General features: G+C 42.2%; 1 protein-coding gene across 1 annotated transcript; it reads right to left on the bottom strand.

Annotated features, from left to right (window-relative positions):
- Positions 1-1,590: 1,590 nt before the first annotated feature.
- Positions 1,591-16,899, bottom strand: HSP90B1 (heat shock protein 90 beta family member 1). The gene is made up of 18 exons (XM_073323719.2): positions 16,725-16,899; positions 16,058-16,157; positions 14,772-14,913; positions 14,574-14,690; positions 13,789-14,120; positions 11,629-11,740; positions 10,507-10,620; positions 9,472-9,588; positions 7,739-7,876; positions 7,570-7,647; positions 7,421-7,486; positions 6,714-6,983; positions 6,161-6,406; positions 5,607-5,743; positions 4,647-4,725; positions 4,404-4,559; positions 3,484-3,585; positions 1,591-1,833 (listed from the first exon to the last, which is right to left on the bottom strand). Exons 1-18 carry the CDS (start codon positions 16,771-16,773, stop codon positions 1,804-1,806), a joined length of 2,385 nt encoding a protein of 794 aa, XP_073179820.2. The 5' UTR covers positions 16,774-16,899; the 3' UTR covers positions 1,591-1,803.
- Positions 16,900-21,341: the final 4,442 nt, after the last annotated feature.

Here is a 21,341-nt window from a genome sequence, read left to right as displayed (position 1 = left end):
CTGGTTTTCTGGTAGGCTTGCCTCAGCTCCTTCAGTTTCACGTGGCACTGCTTCGGGTCCCTGTTATGGCCTCTGTCCTTCATGCTCTGGGAGATTTTCACAAAGGTTTTGGCATTTCGAAAACTGGAACGGAGTTCTGATAGCACGGATTCCTCTCCCCCAAACAGCGATCAGATCCCATACCTCCTGTTCGGTCCATGCTGGAGCTCTTTTGCGATTCCGGGACTCCATCATGGTCAACTGTGCTGATGAGCTCTGCATGGTCACCTGCAGCTTGCCACGCTGGCCAAACAGGAAATGAGATTCAAAAGTTCACGGTTCTTTTCCTGACTACCTGGCCAGTGCATCTGAGTTGAGAGTGCTGTCCAGAGCAGTCATAATGGAGCACTCTGGGATAGCTCCCGGAGGCCAATACCATCGAATTGTGTCCACTGTACCCCAAATTCAAGCCAGCAATGTCGATTTAAGCGCTAATCCACTTGTCAGGGGTGGAGTAAGGAAATAGATTTTAAGAGCCCTTTAAGTCGAAATAAAGGGCTTCATTGTGTGGACGGGTGCAGGTTTACATCAATTTAACGCTGCTAAATTCGACCTAAAGTCCTAGTGTAGACCAGGGCCAAGAAAACAGCAGGAGCTGGAGGCATGATGACAAAGGTCATGTTCTAGTCCCATCCATGCCACCAATTTGCTATGTGGTCTTAGACAAGCCCTCACCTTTCTGGTTCAGCAACCCCACCTGCCTCACTCACAGGTATGTTTAAGGATTAGTCTACTTCTTCAAAGTCCAAGACAAAAAAGTGTTCCACATTTATAGCTCTCAAGTACAAAGTGGACAGATTGTGTGTTACAGACTGATCAGATTGTAGAAATAAGTTTAACTTACTGAGGTTCATAGAACAAAGTAATTTCTACATCCTACCATTTATATGGCAAGAGAGTCTACAAATCCATGCCTGCCTGTACCAAGATGAATATCGTTCTAAAGCAATATTTGATAAGTGTGAAGATTTTCAATGCTGGTGTAAGTTACATGGGAAGTAAGAGGGAATAATCTGAGATCAGTGCACTGTCTTTTATATTCAAAATGTTTTAAATTCACTCAAATGCTCTACTACACATTGTAGGAGCTCAATATACAGCCCTGTTCAAAGTGCAGCAGAGATAGAAGACATTTATACAATCAATGAATGAACTATTTTAATGCAGTCTGCAGTTATTTCTATTTGCTGTACCCAACCCCCTTTTGAAGCAAGCTCTGTGAAGCTGACCCTTCAAACCCTGAGTGGTAAGACTCTCCAGTGCATTTAGTCAGCCTTAACAAGATGCAGTAGTTCTGTACTTGAAGTGATACTTTTACAGCTTCTCCTAGTCTCCCCCCTGCCCAAATGTATGATCTTTAAAGGTTAATGCTGCATCTCTCTGCAAGAGAAGTGAATGGTCTGGCTTTGACAGCAGAAAAAGTTTTAGTTAAGACTGTTCTGTTGGGTTATCTCACAGGATATTCCCCACAGCTATTAAACAAGGAACCAAGTAGTGCTAGCCTACCTGCCAGATGACGCAGTGGCCCTTTAGTGTAGAGTTTACACAGTGTTTGGGAACATTTTTATTTTGTACACGTGACAAGATTTTACACCAAGAATAGTCAGTTAAATAGTACAAATTTACATTCATGAGGAATGTTTTAAAAAAAAACTTAAAAAATCCTCCTCTGCCCACAACACCCCCCTCAACATTTTACAGTGAAAAACTGAACAATCTAATTCACATTCCCTCACCCCAGACAGGATGCTAGTTGAGTGCAGCTTACAGTTCATCTTTTACATCTGTGGATTCCTGCAAAGATGAGAGAGAGTTAAGTTTATAGTCTCAAGACAGCTTAAAAAGACTTAGTCATCTTGATGTATAGATTTGTCTGTATACTGAAGACCATGGCTTCCATGCATGATAGGATGCTTCCAGAGGCCAGTTTTTGCATCTCATTTTCACAGCACTTGTAATGCTTGTGACAGAAGGGATTTTTAGTCCTTTAAAAAGCTATTTTGTATCTGTTCACACCCATTTAACTTAATTAGGGGATAGCTAATTGACAGATCTTTAAGACCACCCCATCCCTACAGGAGCTCCAGTTGTCTGCTTGTTCAAGTGGAGGGGAAGATATGAGCTGCTATTTAATCTAGAACAATTTTTTAAAGAGCCTGTATCAGATCAGCAAAAAGGAGCTAACCAACTTTTCCCCCTGTAGGCCACCTTGGAATGCAATTATGCTTGTGGTCCATCTTTGCTCTGTTGTGCGGGGGAGAAGAGACTTACAAATACTACCAATGCTGAGAAGTTTACTGGCTTTCTGGTCATGACTGTGGAGATCTTAACAGTAATTCAATAGTGTGGACTAGCAAACCAAAACAGAACAGAGTTCCCTCCCATAACATTATTGGTGCAGCAGCTCAGAGTAGGTGTGGCAGGTAAATTTAAGCAGCTATGAGTCCAGACACAGGGAATAGTTCTGTTAGAAGTAATTTTTACTTAGCACACTTTGTTTCTCTGCCCCCAACCCACTCCTGCACAAGCACTTCATTAAAAGCAGCCTTAGATTCTTGGATACAATTAAGCAAAGCACCACCATGCTAACTTCAGCTTTACAGGCAACAGACACAGGCTATAGGAGCCAACCACTTCATGTAGGTGACTGAACACCAGAACCAATCTTCACTTGGTATCACCAAGAGAACAGATGTATTTAGTTGGAAGAGGCCCTTCCCCAACCTAAACTCCTGGGAGCCAATAATTTAGTCTGTTTGGTTCAACAACACTTCTAGTCCTCAGACTTTGGAATGAAGCAGTAGGCAACTGCAGTTCTGAAAGGAGAAGAACCCCAGAGCATCACAGCTTGTGACTCTCTACATTAAAATAGTTGCACACATCTAAAAAATGGTTACTTTTAATTCCATTTGTGGGTGTTCAGTAACAAATTTAACCCTGAAACATGATTAACTGGAAACAAACAGTTCCCAGTTTTATTGGAAAGTATTAGCATTCTAATAAGAAATAGCTTTGCTGAATCTGTGGTCAGAAATAAGTTCAGCCACTAGCTAAATAGTCCATCTCCAACAAGTTATACTTCCCAATCTGCTCTTCTACATTTAAAGATTTTAGTAGCTTCCCATGTAGTAGAATTAGGACAGGCATACACCAAGTGCCTTAGGAAAGTAGCCTTGCCTAAATCCCAGTTTAAGATAGAGCCTTAGACAAGATGGAGATTTATCTCAGTCTCATTTGAGAAGTTCAATGTATAACAAAAACTTATAATATGCTTTGACTTCAAGCTGCTACTCATTGGAATTCCACAAGCTTTATCTACACTATGCCTCAATGAAGCCATGTTTTATTTGCTCCATGAAAATGGTTCACTTTGAAATCTGTTACTTTCATTGGTTTTAGAAAACTGAATGAGAGACTAGTAATTAAGAGTTATTCTGAACAGACCTTCTCTGTTTCGCTCTCATCACCATCAGCTTCTACTTCCTCCTCCTCCTCATCTTGCTCTGCTTCAGCTGTGTCTTCAGGTTCTTCTGGCTCCTCTTCCACCTTAGATAATGTGAAATAAAGCTATTTGTTATTCCATCCTCAATAGATCAATTTGCTAGTCTTAATGGATAGGACTGAAAGTGGCCTAGAGGCTCACCTTTCTGGCCCATTCACCTGCCTTTGCACCATTCAGGTAGCAAGACCTGCCAATAGACCTTGATGTGCATTTCTTCAAGTGTGGCAATTCCCCCATAGGCACATCTAGTATAGCCGTCTCCATATAGCCACAATTTTGGGAGAAGACTAGTGTTGAGGTACAGCATAAGAGCACACTGCACTGTCTTCAGTTGGTGCTGAGTCACTTGGGCAAAATGTGCCAAAATGACAGACTTTAAGAGCATCTTTGGAATGTGGCCAGTAAATCAAAACTGGGTCACTAATAACCCACCCTTGTGTGCAGAGAAGCTGGACATACAGCAAGTGGGTCTAGATGCTATTAACTATATCCCCAACTGTTCCCTAGAAAAACATCTACACAGTATTTTGGAGTGAGCATTCCAAGCCATGGTTGACAGACTTGGGCTAGCAGACTTGTGCTCTAAAAACAGCTGTATAGCCCCAACTTCAAAGCACTATTTAACTTCAATCTGTGGCTTATACAGCTAATTTTAAAAACTAGCTGAAGCCCTGTTGGCCCAGGTCCACTGACCTGGACTTTGAAGGCTCACTCCAGAATGCTGTGTAGACATACCCATATATGTACACCCCTTCCCCCACCCCAAGTTGTCTTAAGGGGAAGTTTTTTTTTTTTTTTTTTAAAAGTGCTTTGAAAATTAAGACCTCTGAGCACCAATTATCCAAAAGTGAAGGCAGCTCACCTTTGCATCAAGGTCAATATTTAAACTTAAACGAAGCATTCTTTCTATTCTCTCTCCATATTCCTTTGTGTCTGGTAACATATAGCCTGATCTTATGGTCGCTGTTTCGAACAGAACTACAGCAAGATCTGCAACGGTTTTATCGTCTTCATTTTCCTGATTTGGAAAAGTAAGGAAGAGCCATTAACCAGAGTTCATGCAGCCAAACAGTTAACATATCATTGCTTTGTAATTTCTGTTTACCTTGATGCGCCTGAGCATGTCCTTGATCAGCGGATGTCTAGGGTTAATTTCAAAGGTCTTCTTCTGACTAGCATAGTAACTACAAGAAGAAACTTATATCAGTAGCTAGCTTTTTAGAAGGCAGCACCACTTTTAATTTTCCCCTCTAACGTTTAAGGCTTAGTTTACTTAATAGTCTAGAAGACAACTAAAATGCAGAAAGTCAGCTTTACATGTAATACTTAGAATAGTAGTGTGAACTGATATGTGCAGATGCTGGTTATCAATTCAATCTGTTGTGCTTCAGTAGCAGTTTGTGAACAAGCAGGTACACTTGCTACAAGAGGGGGTCACAAATCAATAAACACTTTCAATGCTTAGACACTAGATGGATTCAGTTAGAGTTTGTTGTAGGCTTTTCTAAATGGTTTAATGTATACCTTTATAAATATTTTCTGAATAATTTACAGTCACTACTACTGTGACAGACCACATATTTACACTATTACTGCAAGTGGACAGAAAGTTCTGATTTGTCAAACAATTTAAACACTTAAAGTATTAAAACGACAGGTTAACTTAAAGACTAGGCCTGAGTTTTTGGAATCTGATCAGCTTGCTTTTACCATTAGTAAAAGCCCATCTGGTCTATAGCCTCACTATTGTTAACACTGCAGGGGAATGTCTGCATACAAAAGACTTTCACTGACTTTCAGTGAATGTACACAGACTATTTCGTAGTTTGGGCTGTTAATTATGTGACTGGATCCCTTTAAATTAAGTTCTGTAAATATCTATAAAATTCAATGATGTGTATACTTAAGTCCTTGTGAGATGACAACTAGGTAAAAATGAGGATTATTTCTCTTACAGGTCCATTCTTGTCAATATGGAGCACTGTTAGTATGCATTTATGACTGCCTAACTGTGGCTCATATCTGTGGTGTTGGTAGACCATGATATACAAGTATGAAAGCTTACTTTGTGGAGATATCTTTCCCAGTCTGGTATGCCTGAGCCTTCATAATTCTTTCCATGTTGCCAGACCATCCATACTGACTAGCCACCAGCGCACATGGAGACTGAGTTAAGCGTTGAGACAACACCGCTTTTTCAATCTAGGGGAAAAAAGTAGAGATTGAGGGATCTCAATCTCTAATTTGAGAGATCACATTTGCAGTCGTCATAGTTAGTTTTTACGAAAATCTGTAAAATTCAAATACAGTCCTATATTTGCTAAATACTTCAGAGGTGGCTTTGAGAGCTTTTCATTGGAAATAAGAGTCCTAATATCCCATTAGTATTTTTGTCTTCTAAAACCCATTGAGAGGTGAGCAAAGTACTTTTTAGAAAGCTATCTACATATAGAAACCAAAGTTTATGTCCCCAGGGGGACAAATAAATGAATTAAGTCTGAGAGGATGAGAGTGAAAAGTAAAAATTAAAGGATTAGTCAGGCCATATTTTTTTATTTTTGCACACATGTATGTAAAGAGAGATGCAGAATAATGCTACTGTGAATATTGAATTTGTACCTTGTCCTTTAAAGCCTTGTCTTTCATCCAGGTTAAGAGTGGCTCAAATTCTTTTTCCAAAGCTTCCCGACTCTCCTTGGATTTATCACTTTCATCAAATTTCACTCCTTCCTTAGCAACATTCTGGAATCTCTTGCCATCAAATTCTGGCAGAGCTTGAATGCAGTATTCGTCTACAGGTTCAGTCAAATAGATCACTTCATAACCCTTTTTCAGAAGACGTTCAACAAATGGTGAAGATTCAGCCTACAAATTGAGTTAATTAGAAACAAGTTTAATATTGCTTGGCACTAAATTCTTGAATTCCATTGCTGTACAGTTCTTTAGCCAGTTGTGAAAATATTAACCTAAATGCCACACTGCTAATATCTAAGTTGCCTTGAACAGCAACAGTAATACTACAGTACAAGCAACTACAATCATATGGCACACTGAGCCTAGCCACTCTTTCCAGCAGTAAGACCTTGAATTACAACTAGATTGATTCCTAAACTCAGACAGGTTTGCTACTTGACTATTTTGCTTTATAACACTGAAAAATTTTTATTCTTGCCTCTTTTCTGTTGGACCCCGCCATGAAATAGATTTTGTCTTGTTTCTCCTTCATCCTCTCCACATACTGGTCCAGACTAGTAGTGTTACTTTCATGATGAGAGGATTGGAAACGAAGAAGTTTAGCTAAACGGGTACGGTTGGAATGATCCTCAATCACGCCAAGTTTTACGTTAGTACCAAATTCTTTCCAAAATGTATCATTGTATTTTTCTTCAGCAATCTTCTTGATCATGTCAAGAGTTTTACGAACCAGTTTCTTCCTAATAACCTAAGAATTCCAGAGACAAAATAGCAAGTTCACCCATACTGTTACATAAACACTGAGCACAACCAATCGTTTGAAGCTACTACAAAGAATGCTCCAACAGAATCTGTTAAGTACCACCTCAGTTCTCATGTTACTCTTCTGTAGCCATCTCCTTTTCATTTTCTTCAAATGAAGAACTACTAAACTTTGAATTTATGGCAGCAGTTTATGAATCATTCCACTTTGTATCTTCAAGCTTAACTTCTTTTCACTTACTTAAAGTGATGTCTTGCTTTTTACTTTATTCCTAATTTAGATAGGATAGGGCTAGAAAGAATCTAGGCTAACTATGACTACTTGGGTATTTTGTGTTTCCCTATACTTACTACAATCATGTTACTTCCCTAGGGAAGTAGATTTATCCAAGTAGCTTGTTAAATTATGTCTAAATAAGATACCTTTAGCAATTTATGCTGCTGGAGGGTTTCACGGGATACATTCAGAGGAAGATCATCGGAGTCTACCTAATTGGGGAAAAAAGGTGAATTTATAAAATAGAAGCAACAGTAACTTAAGCCAACTCAGTTAAAAACTTCAAGATACTTACAACACCCTTGACAAAATTAAGATATTTAGGCATCATATCATGGAAGTCATCAGTGATAAACACTCTCCGGACATACAACTGCATGTTAAAAATAAGAATAAAAGTAGTATTAGGAACATTTGAGGGATGTTTAAGTTTATTCCAGCTTTCAGCATACTTATGTTTTTACCTTAATGTAATCACTCTTTTTGGATCCATATTCATCAAATAAACCACGTGGAGCTGTGGTGGGAATAAACAAGATAGACTTGAATGTTACTTCTCCTTCAGCAGTGAAGTGAATATAAGCCATAGGATCATCGTGTTCCTGTGGAAGGAAAATTACAATTTAGTCAGTGTTTCTTTCTAGAGCTTGTATGAGAAAGCTATTCTTGTGAGTTTGCACTTGTGGAAGGAACAGCTAGATCAGTGATATAGAAATAACCTCTGCATAACTACCACTGATTTATCTATCCTTTAGAAGGGAAATTTTATCTTCCTTTCATTCTAGATTTGCATGAAATGAGATTAAGGAGATTACCATAATCTGGGGTCTAAGATTCCAGTCTCAGTATTTAGTTGGCAGTTTACTTCCACGTTAAATAGCATGCAACCAGTAGTACACTAATATATTAGTGAAAAGAAAAGGAGTACTCCTTTTTTCGTGGATACAGACTAACACGGCTGCTACTCTGAAACCTGTTAATATATTAGTGAGCAGCTTGGTTCTACCAAAAGTGAGGAACAATCATTGAAATTGAAAAAGCAAGCAATATACTAGTGAAAAGTAATAAGAGCCATTACACAACCACTATTCATTTTCACTGGTATTTGTAAGGGGATATGACAAAAGTAAGATGTCTCAGTTGCAAAGATTACTTCTACTAGAATTCTGTAATGCAGATTTAATGTTCCCTACAGAATTCCCCCCGCAGTCCCAAATTTGATTTTCACCCACTGCTTCTTTTCCAGTTGTGTGTTTCAAATAGATTAGTTATGTGTACAAAATGTCTTTGTGTGCACAGGACCCTAGTGATGCCACCCTCCCTCTTATATTCCTTGCCAGCCTGAATCTACTCCCTATCTGTACCCATCTACCACTGCATCCCTGCACCCAGCACTCCTACCCATACCTGGCATGGGGGCATGCATATCACCTCTGGAGATGAAAGGGTTTTGCCTGGCAAACCATGTATATGACTGAACACAAAAACCACCACATGCACACTCCCTGACTCTACCCTGGTTCTCCCTTCCCCATGCTAGCCACCCATTATCTTACAACTACTGCTAACTCACCAACCCTCCCATCCCACTACAATGGCATGACCCAAAAGCCATACTAGACACAGATGCTTGAACTTTGGACTAGACATGACAGACACACAAAGCAGTCCTTAAGGACACTATTGCCCTCTTAGGCCAGGTCATTACAATACTTTTGTATGACTGTTTAAATGAAATATTTAATTTCACTGAAACAGAGCTGTCAAAGATAAAGTTCTTTATTAATATGCCTAGAAATCTATTTCTCAAAAAACATTTCCTGAATCTTTGTATTGTTACAGGCATTCTTGCCGACAGGTATTTTGAAATAAATTGCCAAAATAAACGGAAACTGGCATGACTATACATTGGGTTATTTTGACAGTAATGTACAATATTTTAAAATTGTGCAGAATTTAATATTTTGGTGCAGCATTGCCCGAAGAGTAAAAGATCATACCAACTCTTCCCCACTACTCCTCACACTCCCTCTTCCACCTTCCTCAATCAGAACAAGAATCTTTACTGAAAGGTAAGTTTAGTGGTAGGTTTAAGGGGCTGGCCTTCCACATAGTCACCTCCCATACATTACTTTAGATTGAGCTTATACTGTACCAGACATGTACTATAGAAATTTGAAATCTGTATCAAATTTACCTTAGAAAATGATTTGTAAAAAGCTTTGTATTCATCTTCTTCAACTTCCTTAGATGGTCTTTGCCAAATTGGTTTGATATCGTTCATAAGCTCCCAATCCCAGACAGTTTTTTCAACCTGTGCATGAAAAAAAATTCTACATTGTTCAGCTCTTTTGCTTATGCCTGAGATTGCTGATATTGATGTACAAGTTACATAAGAAAGTTGCTGCTTCACTCAAGTTAGAAAGTTTACTTATGTATTGTCAACCTCTGTAGTTTTTTGCATGCAGAGTGTTACTTCACCAAGTGCTCATAATGTACTAGGAGCATACAGAAGTTGCACATAATGCCTACCCTGAAGGTTTTACAGTCTGAAGTTTAAGATGTAGTATGTAATGGCAAGCACTGTGGTGGGAATGACTGAAGGGGACGTCACTGACAATGGATAACTCAGGGTTTATGTACATGATGATTTACTCATGTACACAAGAAATGGAAACTATGCATGTTTTATCTGAATTTATATCAAACCAAAATACTAAATCTCTCTTGAGCCTGAGTTTGGGTGAAAAAGCTTTCCAGTAGTGTTGCTGGAATTATTCTGATTTGGTAGTTTGTGTGATCTCTAATAGCTCAAGACTCTTGATCCCCCTCAGAAGCTTACTTGCCAATGTAAGAAATACATTAGAGGCGGAGAACAGGGCTAGGTGTACTGTGGAGAAATCCTTATGGAACTACCATTCACAAGGTACTACCAGTATTTCTGAACAGAAGACATTTTCTGCTGTTTGGCAATTGTTAGATCAAAATATGGTGTATTAGAATTTTATTTTACTGTCTTGCTAACAGCAGATTTCTACTAACACCATACTGATGGTAAACTTACTAGAAGGCACCATTGGTGCTAAAAATATATCATGCACATCTGGAAGATAAAGGGTTCTACACCCCTTAACATGGAACTGTAAACCAAGTTGTTTAGCACTGAGGTCTATACACCTCCCCGCCCCCCCACCAAAAAACCCAAATCCCACACATGCAAAAAACCACTTACCTTTTTAGTTTTTGGCTTTTTCTCTTCTTCCTCCTCTTCAACAGCAGCTTCATCATCTGTTTCTTCTTTTTCTTTTACTTCCTCTTCTTCAATGGGCTCTTCTACAGTCTCAGTCTGTGGAAACACTTAGCTGTAAGTCCACTTTGCTTCAGAAGAACCTGGTCAAACAGCCTTTCCATGCCTAGCACCCTCATGAAACAATGATTTATGATTGATAATCCAGGGGTTTAGATTTGAAAATCTAGTCACCATTTGACTACAATAAGCTGTTCTTTTAAATGAAAAAACTCTAGCACATGTCAACTGCCATAATTTAAAATAATCCATGTAGCATTTTGCATTCTAATTATCAGTAGTATGTAATAATTCACTGAAAAGCAAGAGATGTGAATGGGGCTGCAGCAGAAACAAGCTTGCCTAAGTTGATTTTCAACCATTAGGTCTGAATTTTGTACTATACCACTAAAGACACTAACCAGAGGCATACACAAAACATCAGAATGTGAACCTCCAGTAAGGCCCCAAAACAATACCCTGGTGAGAAGCCCCAGAAACTACAGGTAGCATGGTACTTATTTCCACCATGATGCATTCTCTGCTTGAGGCTTCCACCTTTTAGTTTTGCTTCTGGCTATTAGATATCCGGGGCCACCCTGTAGCTTCTTGAAGGGAGAAGTAGCAGAGTTATGCTCTCCCTCCACATTTGGGGAGGTGAAAGGACTGGTCTCTGACTTATCCTTTCACCTGCCTCTTTTGAGTCATCCTTCTTATGGATTCCAATTTCCCCAGCTAGTGCTCAGCTTTTACAAAAAGTGTGAAGTTGCCAAAGTTCTCCTATTCCCCAGGTTTGAAGAGCAGTGAAGCTGGCCAGCATTTTGTCAGTTCTGCTGCTTTGGAAAAGTCAATTTGGAGAACCACCATCAGCCAAAAACACAAACCAATGTAGTTTTTGAAACAATGAGGATAAGTGCTTTCATAGAATGCTTAAGCTCTGTAGAACAGCCAGCTCAGGAAATTGTGATGAATGAGGGCACCCTATCAGGAAATGGATATTTCAAGCCTTTCCATTCATTATATATACACAGCACACGTTTCAATTAGTTAAGAGTTATAGCTATTTACCTTGCTGCTCCACACATATATAGGGAAGTTAATGAACTGTGAATATTTCTTGACTAGATTTTTAATAGTGTCCAGCTCAAGATAGTCAGATGCCTCCTCCTTCAAGACAAGTCTTAAGAAGACAGTACAAGCGTTAGACAGGCTAGCATTTCAATACAATTTTGCTATTTGAATCTATGCATAAATATTTTGAAGAATCAGAACACCCAAATAGTGGACAGTCCCTTGGGAAAGTTTCGACTAAACTGGGACTAAGTCAACTCTGCTCCTTTGCTTTCCTGTCTTTTTCCAGAGGAAAAGCAGTACCATTACAGCTGTTCCAACCATGGAAGCCCAACAAAGCAGACCAGAACAGCTTTAGAAAACTGCATTTAAAGACGAATCAGTTTAGCACAATCATTGTTTGAAACCAATTCTACATCATTTACTAGACTTCAGAGTGGGGATGGGGGGGAGAAGGAGGGAGTAGTGTCAAAAAAATTTCTTACTAGTTGAGGATCTTCCCCAACAAATCTAGCATTCTAACAAAAACCTAAATCAGCTGCACCAAAGAAACATACTGCAAATGAAGAGGAAGGGTCCACTGGAGGATGTTGAGTCATCCTCCAATCCATGAGCTGCACACCAAGCCAGTCGCAGAGTATAACTGGGATTGGCTGCTCAGAGGGGTTTTTTTTATTGTCAGGTAGTTTGGCCTTATTTAAGAGGAACTACTACATTTAGCACTTGTTTCATTTTTTCCACCACATTAAGTTGGGGAAAGTCTTCCTAGCAGTACTTGCAACTCAAGCTATCAGGACTAGGAAGTGCTTTCTCTTAGTAAAATCTGAGGTGTACTAAGTGAACAGGAGAAAAGGTAGAGACCTTAATCGTGCATTTTCAACTATTACACGCAGTAGCAGACAAAAATTTAAGATTTAACCACTTGAAGTTAATGGAAAGTTTGACAAAATTGAAAAATGGCATGTTTCTGTTTGTGGTTCTTGCTATTCAAGTTGATTAGCCTCAGACAGGAAGAGCAAGTCAACTGTATTAGCAGAAAGGACAGCCACAGTAGCCAGTTATGTCAGAGCAGTACAAGTATGGAGATCAGCTCTGAAGGGATCATTCGTTATTCTCTACACTATGCATTAACCTATACCAGACCTTAGCACAAAGTTCTTTGTCAATGTGGACCAGAGAAATTGACTGCAGCTATTAAAGTATTTAAGTTCACAAGCACTTCGTTTGTTCTAGTCCACTCTTCTCCATCACTAAGTCCACTTTAGAAAACACTAGCAGTTTAGCAAGAGTACTGTAGTATGTACTTTTTCAGCTAATGTAGCTGAACTAAAACAAAATTCCAAGTTTGTGAAAACTAGAAATTAAGCATGACCAAGCATACCTGTTAATATCTCATCACATTATTAAGCTATGCAAGAAAGTGAAAAATTGGCAAAAACCGCAAACACCTTTAGTCAGTAGTTATTTTCAAGGCCCTAAACCATGGCTTTGATTCAGGAAGTCATTCCTATCCAGGAAAAGCACTTATTCCAGGGTAAGAACACTATAAATGAAGAGTTACTGCACAGGATTCATAGTGTCCTACCACATTCACGGCCATGAAAAACACATCACTGACCACGAAGTCCTCTTTTGTATGCTTTTACCCTATATACTACACTGATTTCACAGGGGAGACCCAAGTTTCTCAAATTGGGGATCCTGACCCAACATGGAGTTGCAGGGGGGTTGAAAGTTTTTTTTTGGGTGGGGGGAGGGGATGAGAAAGATCATGGTATTGCCACCCTTACTTCTGCACTGCCTTCAGAGCTAGGCTCCCGGACAGCAGCTGCTGATCTCCAGTTGCCCAGCTCTGAAGGCAGAGCCGCCACCTGCAGCGGTGCAAAAGTAGGGGGTTGCGACCCCCACACTCTTACAGTAACCTTGCGACCCCCACACAACTCCTTGTAGGGGTCCTGATCCAACAATTACAATACTGAAATTTCAGTTTTAAATAAATAGCTTAAATCATAAAATTTATGATTTTAAAAATCCTATGACTGAAACTGAGCAAAAATGGACCATGAATTTGCTAGGGCCCTATTCATAATGCAGAGAACATGCTAATGAGCAAGGTATACATCAACAGCTTACTATTGGATCAGCTGCAACACTTACGTTATGGTGGTGCCTCTGCCTAAAGTGGCTCCTCTGGGGTCATCAATCACTGAGAATTCATTTGAATCAGATTCCCAAATGTGTTGAGTATCATTATTGTGCTTTGATGTGACAATAACTCTGTCTGCTACAAGGAAGGCAGAATAGAAGCCAACACCAAACTGGCCAATCAGCTCAGATGTTGACTGACTATCTTCCGGCATTTCAGTAATCTTGTTTAAGAATTCACTTGTACCAGACTTGGCAATGGTACCCAAGTTTTTAATTAATTCTTCCTTGGTCATGCCAATACCTGTGTCTGTAACATGAAGCACGTTCTTCTCTTTATCACACTAGAAAATGAATAAGGTAAATTCAGTTAAGTGTCACTTGGAGACAGCATGCATTGCATCTTGTTAAAGTTGAAAGTTACAGGTGAGATGTTACAGTAACGAGAAGATTCTTCATGAAAAAAGTCTAGCCAGATTTTTGCATAGTAGAGCATGGATTCACATTAATGCAATAAGGGAAGACACTCTTGCTGAAGCAATGCAGTGGTTCAGCCACTCTTCACAGGAAGAGACTTCAGAGGCAGCCATAAATGTTTGCTACAACACTAAGACAGGACATCTGAGGATTTTATGGTCAAACCAATGGTAGGGTACCAAGGTTTTAGTCGAAGTAGTTTATAAACTCTGGGATATGCAGAATGTTGAATACAAATTTATTAGCTTGGGCAAGTGAAAAGGTATTTACTAATGGCTGGAAGAATCAGCAGATTACCATTAGTAGCTAACAGCTCTTACCTTTATTTTAATAGTGAGTTCTTCATTACCAGCAAGGGCATTGTCATCAGTCAGTGATAATAGCCTTATCTTATCTAGAGCATCAGAAGCATTTGAAATCAATTCTCTCAGGAAAATCTGAAACGATATGTATAGGAATGGTAAACTTTATGCTAAAACTATACATGTTGACACTGTTTAAATAAACATATTGCTTACCTCCTTGTTTTTGTATAAAGAATTGATAATGAGTTTCATCATTCTGTTAACTTCAGCTTGGAAAGCAAACTTCTCAGATTTCTCTCTGATTTCTTTTATCTGGGATGCATTTAAGCCATCTAATTGAATAGCTTCCTCCTCTCTGTGGAGACAAAGTTAGATCTTTTATTAGGCCTTATTCAGTTACTACATAGTTCAGTCCAGTGGCAGGAGCAACTGAATTTGAGGTTACAGCAGACAGACCGATCTTAGGTTACTAAGACATTCCACTAACCATGGCATCAGGATGACAGTTTAGAACTGTAAGATTTGATTTTGATTATGGAACATTAAGTGTGAAAACTATTGGGAAAGTCTGATAACAGGTGAGTGCATTAGATGTTATAAAGGCTGGATCTCTCTACTATTCAGCAAAAATCCTACCAGTCCCTGGTAGGCTCCACTCTGAAGTTACAACATACAATAACCTCTATGCTACAGAAGGCAAGGCATACAATGGAGATTATTTCAAGTGTACTGCATGTGTTTGCCACAAGTCAGTGTACTAATATAATAGCCCTGTGGAGTATCAGCAAAAAGAAGGAAACTGATTGGTAGCCAAGGAAGTCAATGATAGATGTCAAACATGTAACAGTGCAAACTAGCAACCATTTCACATAGCTATTATGTTTTAGCTACCATTTATCTGCTTTTAAGGGGATTCATTTGCTTTGTTAAAATAAAAAGGGACTGAAAAGACCAGAGCTCTTTTTCCTGAAACAGTAGCCCTCTACCTTTCCAGACCACTGTCCATGCCCCTTTCTGGGGTCTGATTTGTCTTGCATACCTCCAGGTTACACCACCTCACTTAAAAACCACTTGCTTACAAAAAAATCAGACACAAAAGACAAGTTTCACAGCCACTATTACTGAAAAATTACTGACTCTCTCACCGTGTCATATAATTATAAAATAAATAAATCTGAATATAAATACTGTACTTGCATTTCAGTGTATAGTATATACAGGTCACTGTATGAAATTTTAGTTTGTATGGACTTCACTGGGGCTTTTTACCTAGCCTGTTGTAAAACTAGGCAAATATCTAGATGATTCGATGTACCCCCTGTACCTCTGTTTCCCCACAGGATTACACCTACCCCTGGTGGAGAACCGCTGCCCTGGAGTACTCCCCCATCATAATACTGACTCCTTGGCCAGCAAGAAGGACGAGGCAGTAACCGGCACATGGAGCTCCAGGGTTTCGCGATGGGGTCACAGCTCTTTACAACATAATAGGTACAAACCTCTGAACAACTTCGTCATCGGTCCGAGAGCCCTCTCGGCTTTTACCCAGGTCATCTTCTACTTTGCCGTCCACGTCGGGCTCCTCCGCTCTAGCCGACGCTGGGGGAGACAGGGGGCGTTAGAAACATGGCCCACAACGCGGATCCGCCTCCGGGCGGCCTTCCGCGCCGCGCACTGCGGAAGAGGCTCCTGTCAGGACCCCGCAGCGGGCGACACGGCGGCGGGGAGGTTTCCGAGCGGCAGCCCCAGCGCCATGACCGGTCAGGCGGTGCAGGGAGCTCCGGCCAGCGCGCCCCTCCCCCCCACCCCCCGGGGGGGGGGGGGTGGGTGGTGTGTAACGCCGCCGCGCAAAGCGGCCCCGCCCCCACCGCGGGGCGCAGCGCCTCGGGACTCAGGCCGCTGAGGGAGAAGAGCCAGCGCGAATCCCGCCATCCTCCGGAGAGGCGGAGGAGCCGTGGGAAGGCGGGGTTGGACTCAGAGCGGTTCTCCCTCCCCCCCGCCGCCGCCTCCCCGGGTTCAAACAGCCGCGCGCCCCTACCCCGAGGGTCCCGGCCCCGCCCTCCTATTCACCGGAGGGAGGCCGCGCAGGCTCAGGCCACCTGCCCCAACCGCTCCTGGCCAGAAGCTTCTAGAACCCGCGGGCGGGCGGGCGGGCGGGCGACTCACAGGCTAGGAGCAGGACACACAGGAGAGCGAGTCCCCACAGCGGCTTCATGGCGGTGCCAATGCGGACCCAGGAGAGACCAATCGAGCCCCTGCCCCGCGCCTCGAGCTCAGAGGAACAGCGCTACCAGCGAGCCTGCCAAACCACCAGCCAGGTGAGCCCGCCTACCCCAGCCTTATCACTGTCCGGCACGCGGGGCGGGGAAAGACGCTCAGCCAGCCACCAATCAGAGCGCACCACGCCAAACACAGAGCCAATGAAGAGCCCCGAGGGGTGGGGCGGGGTCCGGTCCTTGCCAATCAGAGCCTTCCATGTGCGGCTTCCTGCGGCCGGAGCGTGGCTACCTCTGATTGGTCATTGGTAGGAGGAGTCAGCCAATCATTTTTAATAGCTAGCTTAATCGGCCTGCCTTTGATTAATTTTTTAAATTAAATACTCGGAAATGTTCGACTCCGCGGCTATGTGACTCCCGCACGAATGAGAGCTGGGTCTAAAGCGATAAAAGTCTCCACATGAGCGGATCAATCCAAAGCATTTCCGGGGCGCCCAGAATGTTTGCCCTAGAGACAGTTACTACGGCAACGTTTACTTCCGGCAGGTACAACCTCAGCAGAGGCAGCTATAGGGGAGCGGGTGAGACATGAGTGACGGAGGCCAATACGGTCTCCGGAATCGCGCGGGGCTGCTGGCAAACGATGCTGCCGCCGGACGAGGGCAGGGCTAGGGAAGGTGCTCCCGCCATAGGGAATGTGGGGTGGGGAGCGGGTTCCCGGACACCTCTTAGACCACAACTCCCAGCATGCAGCGCTCCGGGACTGTGGGCTGGGACTGGCGTACTGGCGCCGCATTGGATGAGGGGAATCGCAGTTCAGCGAGCTGCGGGCGCGCTGCACGCTGGGAGTTGTAGTCCTACGTCATCGTGCCTGCGTGTCTTCATCATGGGCTGGCAGAACGCCCCTGGCTTGCTGGTAGCTGTAGCCTCTGCATTGTCGTTGACTCTGGGACGTGCCTGGAGGGCGAGGGCAGACCCGCAGCGCTGGTTGCTCTGGCTGGGCCACAAAGGCCACGGCCCCCAACTTCTGCAGTAGTTTAGGGCCAGATTTTTAAAGGTATTTAGGCACCTAAAGACAGTGAAAGTGCCCCCAGTTGCATCATTGGGCTCCTAGATCCCTTTGAAATGTGCTCTTGACGTCTGCCACTCCAAAGCAGTGACATTCCCGTAGCCCCTGCCTTTTGTACCCTATATGGCTAGGGTTACCTATATTCCTGGAGGTTTCATCACCCCATAAGCTTTAATATAAATCTTTAATTTCTGGAGACTCCAGGACAATCCTGGAGGGTGGCCCACTCTGCCTGTCCACTGGGTGTAGCAGCTGGCTCCCTGTGACAGGAGTCATCATCATAGTAGGAGCCTTGCATAAGCTTGAATGTGTGTGAACCATGTACACCCCCTCCCCACTTTAATCTTGCTCTGGGCCACAAAGTGCAAGACAACACTGTAGGGCTGCCAGCTGTCTAATTGTGCAAACCTAAAGACCCATGCCCCCGCCCTTCCCTGAGGCCAAGCCCCTGTCCCACCCCTTCTCTAAGGCCCTGCCCCCACTCACTCCATCCCCCCTCCCTCTGTCACTCGCTCTCCCCTACCCTCACTCACTTTCACCAGGCTGGGGCAGGGGGTTGGGATGCGGGAGGGGGTGTAGGCTCTGGGAAGGAGTTTGGGTGCAGGTTCTGGGCTAGGGCAGGCTCTGGTAGGGATGGTTCTGGTTGCTTCTGGGAGTGGTGCAGAGCCAAGGCAGGTAAGGGAGCCTGCCTTAGCTCCATTGCTGCGCCAGACTTTTAGTGCCCAAAAATCTCCCGTGTTGGCTGAAGTAGCCTTTGGGAGAGTTTTCAGAGTTGCAGCCATGTTAGTCTGTATTCACAAAAAGAAAAGGAGTAATTGGGGCACCTTAGAGACTAACACATTTATTTGAGCATAAGCTTTCGTGAGCTACAGCTCACTTCATCGGATGCATTCAGTGGAAAATACTGGGAGAGAGTGTGATTCCAGGAGATTCCTGGCCCAAGCAGGAGGGTTGGCAACCCTACAACAGGGTCACTAACAGAAACTGCTGGGTGTTTTTGGGGCAGAGTACACTCAAATTGCAATTAGGTCATAACATAGGGGTTAGTGTGTTAAAAGTGTCAGAGGAGCTTTAATGACTGTGATAGATAGGACAATATTATAAATCCTTTTGAATTAAATTCAAGTATTTTAGGAGTTGACTTTTAAAAATAAAAAATGGGGGAGAGGGACTACAGCCCTCCAGAAACTAAGAGCAGTGGGGGGCAGTAGTTAGAAAATATTACAACCTGAGTAAATTTGCCTAGGAGTTACCACCACCTGGACAGAGGCTTGCATATATTGGTTCAAAGTAGCTTATCCAGGGACTAACAGATAAAGAGAGGACTATTGGTTAAATAGCCTGAGTTAAAAACTGGCTCAGAACTTACTGATCCAAGGAATGGACAGGACCATCTGTGCACAGGGGGCCAGATGGGTTGGAAGGACTTAGCCTAGTCTGTTTTATTATTCTGAGTGAAAGCGGTTATGAACATGTGACTACAAAAAATCCTTGTGGGGGTGTGAAGGATTATACACTGGCTGGAGTTGAAGGTTGGGGTTATTTCTCGTAATCTTATTAGCATGCATATAGGTTTTTATTGTTTTACTATGTTTTCCTCTATAATGCTTTTACCTTGAGAATAAATATGCTCTCTTAGAAAAAGCTGTGTGGTAGCTTAACTGGCAATTACATTCTGTACTGTCTCAGAGAAGCAGGCCTGGTTAGGCAGGCTGCAGGGCCATAAGCAGGGTAGGGCGAGCAGGGCAGATGCCCAAGGTGCAAAGCTGCAGGGGTGGAAAAACGGGGCAAAGAATTGCTGAAAAAAACTCAGCAGGGGGAGCAAATATGCTTTCTCATCCTGGGCCATTAAAATGTCTAGTTAGAGCTCTGGCAGCCTGTCTTTTGCTGGGGATATCAAAATGTAGTCTGGGAACTGTGGAGCCTGGAAATATTCCCATTAGGACAAGGGAGAGAAACAAGTGTCTTTACACAAGAGAACTGGGGTGACAGCTGGGGAAGCCTGGAGCCTAGAGTGGGTGCCCTTGCTGGACCACAAGGGGAAATGCAGGGGCAGTTGTCTCTACTAGGGATCCATATATGCATAACCTGAAAGTTGGATCTGCCTGCGGTAGAGTGTCCCCTAAACCCATGCTGGGATATTGGCTCAGTACTGACTCAGAGCAAAGAAAGGCTGGCAGCCTGAGTGTCTCCATGTTTCCCTGCTTTAATGTTTTAGAAGCACTGGAAGTTGAAAAGTGTTGAACTACAATATACCTGAAGTCCTTTTTTGCATATGAATAAGACATTGGAAATGTCCCATACCCCAGAGTGCTTAAGTGAAGAAAGAGAAGACCATGGTTTTCATTTCACACACTGTCATCTATTCAACCTTATATATCAACAGTAAAGGACTTCCAAGAAGAAAGATTACTTAGCAAACATTTTCCCTTGACTTAATAAACTCTGCACTTCACGAGTGACATATTTCAAAGCTATTGATCGGAGATGGTCAACAGAAGAGGTACAAAATCCATCCTGCTCAAGACTTCACAAAACATTCCTGTCTAGTCTGTCAGCAGCTAAAGCTTTGTCTGGACTACATAACTGGGCATGCTGGGCCAGACATATGGCAAGTTTCATCCTGAAAACTCAATGTCCTTACCTCCTTGTTCACCTGACATTCAAAGTTTATCCGAAGTAGAAAACAATCTCTATTTTGCAGCAAAGAATGGTTATCCTTGGGTTCTTCATGAAGGAAGCCAGCACTGCAGCCTGAGATGGAAATAATCCATGCAGCTTTTCTGAATGATTTGCAGTTTCAATATTTTTACTTCAGAGGCTATTGCTACACTGATGACAAACTATTGAATGCTGCAGATGAAGAGGGAAGAATATTTTTCCAGCAGGCATGTGAAGGTGACTATGAATAATTAAGATTGAGAGCTCAAAGCCAGAATCATAAATAAAGGACTACCTGTCAGATCTTAGAGAGCTGTGTGAATGTGGAGAGTGTTTTCGAAGACTGGTCTGATGTAATTGAAACTTTCCTGCTTTGAAGCCTGAAAATATGTTATTCAGAAATTTGAACAAAAGAAGTACGACATTCCTAGAACTCAACTTTCAGGGTTGAGTTTTCTAAATGTTTCCTAAATAAAGAGTACAAATGCTGTGGGAGTACATACAGGTATCTGGAGGAGATGGGAACTCAGAGCAGAATAAAGTGGCACCTATACACCTGTGAATAAAATTTTATTTGTAACAAGTTTTATGGGAGTTTTGCAGCTTAATCTTTTGAGATATAGGAAATTGGAATAATTCATCTCAATTCCTCTGATTTTCAGGGGTTGAGTTAAAATGAAACCCAGATCCAAACCAACTCTATTATTGGATTAGCTAAACCAAGAAACCACAGATGAAGTTTGCAAAAACTTGGTTTTGCAAAAAAGTGCATTTACCCAACTCTGATAATTACACAAAAGTAGAATTATTGTTTGTTAGAAAACATTTGAAAAAGTT

The sequence above is a fragment of the Lepidochelys kempii genome, chromosome 1 (assembly GCF_965140285.1).
Source record: "Lepidochelys kempii isolate rLepKem1 chromosome 1, rLepKem1.hap1, whole genome shotgun sequence".
In the NCBI taxonomy this organism is placed as follows: Eukaryota; Metazoa; Chordata; order Testudines; family Cheloniidae; genus Lepidochelys; species Lepidochelys kempii.
The sequence above is the reverse complement of the archived record's forward strand: the minus strand, read 5'-3'. Positions and strand labels throughout refer to the sequence as shown.

What these genes read in the sequence shown, in the direction of transcription:
- HSP90B1 (XM_073323719.2), bottom strand. Translation starts at nt 16,773, where the DNA reads ATGAAGCCGCTGTGGGGACTCGCTCTCCTGTGTGTCCTGCTCCTAGCC. An exon ending in AACTCACTATTAAAATAAAG is followed by an intron (nt 14,121 to 14,573) that starts GTAAGAGCTGTT and finishes TTCATTTTCTAG; the next exon opens with TGTGATAAAGAGAAGAACGT. An exon ending in ATGAGAGCGAAACAGAGAAG is followed by an intron (nt 1,834 to 3,483) that starts GTCTGTTCAGAA and finishes TCATCTTTGCAG; the next exon opens with GAATCCACAGATGTAAAAGA.